The 9,350-nt window shown below is 35.7% G+C and overlaps 1 protein-coding gene across 1 annotated transcript; it reads right to left on the reverse strand.

Annotated features, from left to right (window-relative positions):
• LOC109234897 lies at positions 6,218–8,223 on the reverse strand. Its single transcript, XM_019400937.1, has 4 exons — positions 7,352–8,223; positions 7,023–7,278; positions 6,501–6,597; positions 6,218–6,417 (listed from the first exon to the last, which is right to left on the reverse strand). The coding sequence occupies exons 1-4, from the start codon at positions 8,221–8,223 to the stop codon at positions 6,218–6,220; spliced, it is 1,425 nt and encodes a 474-aa protein (XP_019256482.1).

Below are 9,350 nucleotides of genomic sequence, written 5' to 3' on the forward strand. Positions count from 1 at the left end.
TAAAATAGGCCAACAAACTCAAACTATTTTGTCTATTTTTCTCTTTATTAATAATAATAATTAATTAATTAATAATTAATAACGATATCATCTTCGGGAATTCCGCGATTTGACGTCTTCTACTTTTCTTTTTCTTTGTTTTCGACTTTAAAACAAAAAATTTCTTTTTAATAACATAATACTACTTATCAAGGGGTATTATCACTTTTAGACCACACAAGAAATTATTTATATTTAGTAGCCAAAAAAATATATAAAATTTATATAATTTTTGTATATAACATACCGAATGTATATATATGCAAAAAATATATAAATTTTATACTTTTTTGGCTATTATTTTTACAGCCGCTATACAGTACATTTTTAGATTATCAAATCAGTTTGCACACACCTTAATTATTTATTATATGTTATCTGCCATAGCACATGTATCAGGTCACCAATGCGGAGTTAATCTATTAGATACGGGTTCAGTTGAATATCGTCACTTTTTCAATATATATATATTGCAAACTCAATAACTAAAATAAGTTGTGAGTTTCATAATAAATTTGAATAAATAAATTTTAAATTCTAGCTCCGCTTCTGTCAGTAAGTGAAACTTCTATCGGTAATAAGATATTAAAAAAGTTTGAATTGATATGCATGAGTTGTGTTTCTCGAGGGTGGACACAATTTTAAAAGAAGGGTTCAAAACGAAAAATAAAATAATTAACGTCATCTTAATTATTGTAATTTATTTACAATTAACAAATTAAGTTTTTTTTTTTTTTTTTTTTTTTGCTTCAAGTATCTGAATCCAAAGACTACGTCTTTGTTTAATTTGGTTTTCCATAAAGGTCATTAAGAAAAGTAAAGTATTTTTTTTTTTTTTGAAAATTTTATATTTAACATTCGAACTTAAAACCTTTAATTAAGTAAAAAAAAAAAAAAATTGTTATCATCACATCACATCATTAAAGGGTACAACTCAAGTAGCTAGCTAGTATTCCTATACTTGAACTAAGGATTTTATTTTTGTCAAATCATAGTAGGTTGGCTCAAAGGAAGTGACCAATTCCTTTTCCTTATTAGTTCATCAAAGTTTAATCGATCGTCTATCGAAAATAATTTATCCATCTCATCGAAATACCGGTAAAGTCTGTGTATACTTTATCCTCTTCGGACCTTACACAGTGAAAATACGTTAAATATGTTGTTGTTACTGTAGTGGTTTAACAAAGTCTCATTAGGGGTGCATTAAGTGGAGTTAATACTTTTTAAAACCTAAAGTAATTGAGATGAGTTTGACAATTACCAACTATACTTTATTATTTAAGTGGTGTTTGTCAAACAGGGAGAGGAACATCAACTTCTGAAATGAAAGTCTTTCAACTTGGAAAGCATGATTAGCACATTATTGACTAGAATATATGATGATGCTAAAAATTGTAAATAAAACTTAGGACCCATTTGTCCATAATCTTTTTTTTTTTTTTTTTTACTTTCGATTTTTTTTAAAAAAAGTGTTTGTCCATGAATTTTAAGTTCTTGGAAAAAAATCAAAAATGAGTTTTTCAAAAACCAAAAAGTGATTTTGACCACTTTTTAAAAAAAATTAATATTTTTCCCCCACTCACAAAACTATAATATTTTTTCAAGTGAATACATGACCAAACATAAATTCAAATTTCGAATACTATTTTTCAACTTAACTCCAAATACTATTTTTTATAAAAAATTATAGTAATTTTTATGTCCAAACTCCTACTAAGTTTTTTCCTCAACAAGCCAATTTTTCAAGTCAAATATTATATAATCTCGAGTTAGTGATATCCTTTTTCATATACTATGAATGTACGTATACAAGTCAAGGGAGGAGCTAGCTAGAGTACTACGAGGTCAGACGAACTCAATAAAAGTTGTTTAGATTCGGTATTTATATTAGAAACTTATTTAATATGTATAAATATTTAAGTGCGAATCCACTAACTAAGTCGAACTATGAATTTGTGGCAAGTCCAGGAACCATAAACTTTAAATTCTGATGCCGTCCCAAGTCAGGGTTGAACCGTGCGTCAACTTTTTCATCAAGAATTATATTTTATCTTCTTTTTCTTTTTCTATTTTTCTGTTTTGGTTGTGTGTAATTCTCTTCTAATTTTTTTTCTTCTTCTTTTTGAGGTGTGTTTCTTGCTTGACTTAATTTCTATGCTTTTCATTCTTTTTTCGGTTTTCCATTTTTAATTTGGTGGGGAAAGGGAACGAGGTACGTGGAAGATAAATTATGATTAGTCATGTTGATGATTTTACATCATTTTAACTTGATAAAAAATCAATAAAGGACCACTTGCTTTAATTTAAGTCCATGAAATTGATATAATTGATCATGATGAGTCCATATCACGGGGAGCTCAAGATTTGTATCAAAATTTAGTCCCCCCCCAAACTTTTAACTTTTGTTGTGGCCTATAGCATTAAGGTTACTTCACCTCTTAGCCACTAAAATTAGTTATCTTTTTGGGGTATATTCTATTTATTTTACATTTAGAATTGGAATATTATTCAATAATAGAGAATATTAACTAGTAATTAAGAATGTACCAATAAGAATTATGGTGAAGCGCTAAATATGTTTTCATCCTTAATCAAATATCTCAGGTTAAAGTTTGAGTATGAAATTGCATTCATAAGAAATCGCTTCAATATCTATGTGGGACTTTCCAGTGAATTTAATCGTGCTCCCAATATTTGTATCGGACACAGTACGAAAAACTAAAAATAATGTAATAATGTGAATGTAATAGTCATTGTTGGGACCAAACATACACACAAGTATACGTGGTCGTCAAGTAATAAAGTGACTCGAAAGTCGGATGTCGAACCCGTAGAGACTTAGATTGATCTTTAATTAAGCAAACTAAAAATAATTAATTGTCCAAGATAATCAAGAGCGATATTTTCTATTTGTCTACTGTTGCGGAATCTAAACAAATAACAACTAAATCAACAAGAATGCAAATGGGTATGATGAGACTCTAATTCAGAGGAGATGAAGATACCAGGGTTGCTGTTGGTTTATCAATCCTATTAAGTTCAATAATCACACTCGTTAATCCAGATTATCTATGGTTGCTAATTAACCAGATCATTTATATGAATAGCATGTTCCCACATTACTACTCGCCTGCCCACAATATATTAATCCTATATTCCTATGGTATTGAGTCTATCATGAATGAATATAGTACGGTATTTAATTAAGCAAGCCTGTTAGGTATATTCCTATCCTAACCGCTAAATCTTCCCCCGAGCCACGGGTTCAGAAACAAGCTCTCTCTAATTCTACTCTAATCTAAACACGGCTTTCCCAAGCATAGCATAGATAGTAAATAGAACTCAACTGCTGGCCAGACAATTAAGCAATTATGCACAGAATTAGAGAAACAACCACAAGATGATAATCCGAATTAACGAAGGTGTAGTTAATAAACGTTAATAATCATGTCAACCACAGCCCTAGAACGTGAAGTTTAGCTCTACATAGACATGGTAGCAAAACAACAAATCATCAAGACAAAGTAAAGATTACTAAGTTTGATGGAAGAAATATGAAATCTGATAAATTCCTGCCCCCACGGCGGCTCCGTGCTATCCCTTGATCTAATCTCAAGTCTCCCTAGGTCTAATATGTGTCAAAAGTCCTCAAAATAGCATTTTTATATGTATTTATACCAAGTAGGGTTGGGCCCAGACGAAACACCCTTTCCTGCGCGAAATAGGCTCTGGCTCTGTAAAATTTGCACAGGCGCGCCGCATGGGGCGACACGCCACGCGGTGTGCTTATGGAGAAGCTCAGAGAGCTGATTTTGACAGGCTGCAGGAAAGTTCCACAGACGCTGCGCGCACCGCGGCGCACCAAGCGCCGCAGTAGTGGGAATTCGCAAAAATGTAAAACATAAAAGTTGTAGCACTTTCAAATAGCTTTCCAACGATATAATGTGGAGCCCAAACGAAGTTATGTGCATTTTACAAGACAATGCACCATATGCCCGCTCGATTCTCCGTTTCGTTCTTAACTATCATCTATTGATCCCCGAACACGATCCCAGCTTGATTCCTCGGGCTTTTATTCAGACTTCAAAGCTCCAAATCACTTGAATTCATTCCATAATATCTACATAGTTTGAAATCACTTCTACAAGGCATAAAGTACACAATTAGTGCAAAACACTAGCGATTGAAGTTCAAACTCAATTAAAGTGCAGTATATTAGAGTGTAATAAACGACTAAAATACATAATTATAGCCTATCATCAACACCCCAAGCTTAAACCATTGCTCGTCCTCGAGCAATTAAACTACACTTTATATAGACACGACCTTTTTTTAAACAATTCTCCTAACTCATCACACCATGAATATTTGAAATAGACTAAGCACAAGAGTGTAACATCTTCACCTCAAGATTTGACTCACAGGTACCACGCATTATTCACAACTCACCCACTTACTCTAACATAGAGGTCACTGACATTACCTTTTCTTCATGAATCAAGTGTCCTCACACAACAAAAGAGAGTAGTTCCACACAATAAAATTTAAGAACACTTAGGAACTCAAGATAGAAAGAATTCACTCACTCTCAGAAATAATATTCATATGCCACAAAAGATGCACCATAGGGTTGCCCGTAGTGTACTACTCTACTAATCGAGCTCATTCAGTCTAAGATCAATTAGGACATTATTTGATTGTAATGTAGGCTGCGGGACGGGTATGATACATTTAGATATAAGAGTGACTACACTTCCCTAAGCACTTTAATACATACACTTTAACATTTAAAATCCCACACTTATGTCAAACCATAACTCCACCTTCACATCAATATATATTAACTCCATACTTCTTTAAGCACAAGTATATCACTAGCCACCACCATCAAGAATTATTTTTCACAACAATACAACTAATTTTTATTTCTTTTTAATTTAAGTGGCTTTTATTTTTTTTCAACACAGTGCACCTTTCTCTTTATTTCATTAGTTCCACTCAAAAGCCAAACCAACCACCCCACACTTTAACTTTTACAAAGTTCATAGCAATTCAAGTACTCATGAGAGGTGAAAAGGTTCAAATAGATGGTTAATTCAAAGAAATGGGTAAGACTTGTAATGTGGTTGCCAAAGAAACAGGATTACAGGCTCAAAGGGGTTAACTATGATACATAACAATTAGGCGGGTAAAATATATATATGTCTCAACAAAGAAACGCCTATATTACTTCCAAGACTGAACAAAACTACTATTTCGCTTTGCAAATACACGGGGCAAGTTCTAGACTTCAAATGCAATGCACAGAATAACACAAAACCTTACACACACATGGCACATAACTCACTCAGGATTGGACTCATCAAGACACTCTAGTCAAAGCAGTTAAGCAAATTTAAGATCATATGATTTAAGGTACTTATACAAGAGTCAAAAATTGAGCCTAAGCTTCACAACCAAAGTACTCGCTATTCTCAAGGCATAACAAAGTCAAGAGATATTGCTTCAATTCAAACATAGCACAAGGTTTCCTACTTCTAAAAAAATAAAACTGACTACACCCGGTTCAAACAAAACCCTTGGAAAAGAATCGCGGCACAAAGAAAAACCAAGGGGGAATTGCTACACTACCTACAAAGAAAATCTTTTTGTCCCTTTTCTTTAGACTTAAATCCCTCAAGAAAACTGTCTAGGAGATCCATCGTCAGGAAGAGTTCAATTTTTCTATATTCTTTTTTTTTATCATAACTAAAATACTACACAACTACGAAAACAAAAAGCATTTTCTAACGTGCTACTACTAATTATTTAGAGAATTCTCCCACCCCACACTTAAAAAAGTATAGTGTCCCCATTGCACAAATAAAGCCAAAACAATAATGAGGGCGGACAAGAAACTCCCTGAAAGGCCAAAGGCCGAAGCAATAGCGGCTCACTGGATACTCAGACTTCCCTCATGCATGGTCCTTTGTGGGGCACCCCACACTTAGTTCTCACCATCTAGCTCGCTTTTGCACTCGTCCAATGGCTTTGCTTCCTATTCTTATAATCCTACAAAACAAAAAAAAATACTACAAAAATAATGTAATAAAAAAATAAAAATAAAAGAAAGCAGTAAAGATGGGTTGCCTCCCAACAAGCGCCTGGTTTAACGTCGCGGCACGAACTGCTACTATGCTCAGGATGGGCGCTTTCTCTTCTTCTTTACCCCATTAAGTCTAGCCTTTTTACATGCTTTCAGAAGGTCTCCTCTTTCATCTCTGGCTCTTTTCTCAATTATCCTTACACACTCAACTTGCAACACCACATCCTCCAACTCAGTTGTCCCATCCGAATCACTACAATTCACATCAGGGCTCTGCTCTATCCCCTTCTGTTCTACCGCAGTAATCATGCAAAGTCCTCATAATGCTTAGGAAGCTTAAGTGCCTTGTACGCATTAAAAGTGATTTCCTTATCACCAACTCTCATCTTCAACTTCCCTTCCCTAACATCAATAAGCGCTCCACTAGTAGCTAAGAATGGTCGCCCTAGAATAATGGGTACTTCCTCATCTGCCTTGTAATCAAGAACAATAAAATCAGCAGGAAGAATAAACTTTCCCACTCGAACTAACACATCCTCAATAATTCTTTCTGGCATAACTAGTGATCTATCAGCCAACTGCAAAGTGATTGTAGTAGGTCTAAGCACCTCCAATCCGAGTTTCTTGAACAATGAGGATGGCATCAAATTTATACTAGCCCCTAAATCACACAGGGCTCTACCAACTTCTTGTTTTCCAAGAGACAGAGGAATTGTGAAACACCCAGGATCCTTCAACTTAGGAGGCAGTTTACTCTGAACTCTAGCACTGCACTCTTCAGTAAGTGCAACTGTTTCAAACTTTGTATGTCTTTGCTTGTTTGCCACAATATCTCTGAGATACTTGCACACTTAGGCACTTCTTGCAAAATTTCCACCAAAGTCAAATTCATACGCACTTGGCTCAAAATATCTAAGAATTTCTTGTACATAGCATCATCATTTTGCTTTTGCAGTCTTTGTGGAAACGGAGGTGGCGGCCTTGTCACAATTTCTGGCTTTTCTTTCTTATTCTCCTCAACGACCTTAGGAACTAATTCTTCTTTAGGTCCAGTTGTATACTTCTTCTTTTTTTTTCCTGGAATTTCTTCTAATTCTCTTCCATTTCTCAAAGTAACCGCATTGACTTGAGCCTTAGGATTAGGCTCAGTATCACTCGGGAGAGCTCCAACAGGTCAAATATTCTGATTGTTAGCCATTTGCCAAACTGCCTCTCTAGATTTCTGACTCTGTGCGTAATTGTTGATTCTCAGCCCTGACTTGTTGATTTTTAGCCATAACTTTCTGATTGTCTATCAAGAGCTTTTTCATCATGTCAGTCAAATTCTTTTCTGCTCGCTGTGGGGATTGAGATGGATGATTGTAATTCGCTTGAGGCCTGATATTCTGATTTCCACCCCAAGAGAAGTTAGGATGATACCTCCAGTTCGGATTGTATGTGTTACCATATCGAGCATGTTGATTCATCGGCCCTCTAGATTGTTGCCCCACATAGTAGATTGATTTAGGATTCACGGGACATATGTCACTTGTGCGACCTTCACCATATAACTCGCAGCAAGTAGACATCTGTTGCACATGTTGCATCTGTTGTGCTTGGTGTATTGTCATTTTGTTCATCTGATTTGCTAATCTCGCTATATCTGCCCTCAGAGCTGGGAGATCATCAAGCTCAATCACACCTGCTGTATTTTGTTTAAGTGCTCTTCGTGGTTTCCCATCTCCTTGCCAATTATTATCATTAGCAGTAAAACTGTTTAGCAGGATTTGGATCTCTCTGTATGGTCTTGCCATGCAACTACCCCCACATGCTGAGTCAAGATTCATCTTTGATGCCTCGTCCAACCCGTCAACGAAAATGTGACCCAATACCTCATCAGTCTGACAATGATGTGGGCAGTCTCTGAGTAGCTTCTTGTATCTTTCCCAAGCTTGTCGAAGAGTCTCCCCATCTCGTTGTTGAAACCCCAGAATATAGCTCCTCAGTGACTTTGTCTTCTTTGTGGGAAAAAACCTGATTAAGAATTTCCTTGCAAGATCGTCCCAGTTGTGGATTGAGTTCGCGAGATCCTTTTGTAACCATTCCTTAGCTTCCCCCATCAGTGAAAAGGGAAACAGTGTCATCCTGACATAGTCCTTGGAAATGTTGAGTAATTGTAGGTGTCTGTAATTTCCAAGAAGTTCTCGATGTGCTTCTGCGGGTCTTCATGAGATAGACCCACATATTGCCCTGTGGATTGAATCAGCTGTACCATGTACTGTTTGAGTTCAAAGTGACCCGTGATGTCTGGCTTCACAATCGCCTGAGCCATAAGAGCCAGATTGGGCCTTGCAGCTTCTATTAGTGGACGCTCTTCATTGTCTGCCATCTCTATTGGCTGTGGTTGAACTACGATGTCTAACTCTCTTTCGATTCTAGTTCTAGCTTTGACTTCCCTCCTCACTCTGTGGAGTGTTCGTTCGATTTCAGGATCAAGAGGAAGGAGATTGTTTGCGCTTTTACTTCTCCGCATTCAAGAGAAGAGCCTGCCTTATCACAAGCAAAGCAAACTAAAAAAATTAAAGCTTGAACAAATAACAAATAAAATCTTAACTTAACTAAACAATCAATAACTAAGTCCCCGGCAACGGCGCCAAAAACTTGTTGGGACCAAACACACACGCAAGTATATGTGGTCGTCAAGTAATAAAGTGACTCGAAAGTCAAATGTCGAACCCATAGAGACATAGATTGATCGTTAACTAAGCAAACTAAAATTAATTGATTGTCCAAGATAATCAATAGTGATGTTTTTCTATTTGTCTACTATTGCGGAAATTAAACAAATAACAACTAAATCAACAAGAATGCAAATGGGTATGATGAGACTTTAATTCAGAGGAGATGAAGATACCAGGGTTGTGGTTGGTTTATCAATCCTATTAAGTTCAATAATCACACTCGTTAATTCAGATTATCTATGGTTGCTAATTAACCAGATCGTTTATATGAATAACATGTTCCTACATTACTACTCGCCTGTCTACAAGATATCAATCCTATATTCCTACGGTATTGAGTCTATCATGAGCGAATATAGTACGGTATTTAATTAATCAAGACTGTTAGGTATGTTCCTATCCTAACAGCGAAATCTTCCCCCGAGCCACGGGTTCAGAAACAAGCCCTCTCTAACTCTACTTTAATCTGAACACGGCTTTCCCAAGCATAGCATAGATAGTAAATA

The sequence above is a fragment of the Nicotiana attenuata genome, chromosome 11, assembly GCF_001879085.1.
Source record: "Nicotiana attenuata strain UT chromosome 11, NIATTr2, whole genome shotgun sequence".
In the NCBI taxonomy this organism is placed as follows: domain Eukaryota; kingdom Viridiplantae; phylum Streptophyta; class Magnoliopsida; order Solanales; family Solanaceae; genus Nicotiana; species Nicotiana attenuata.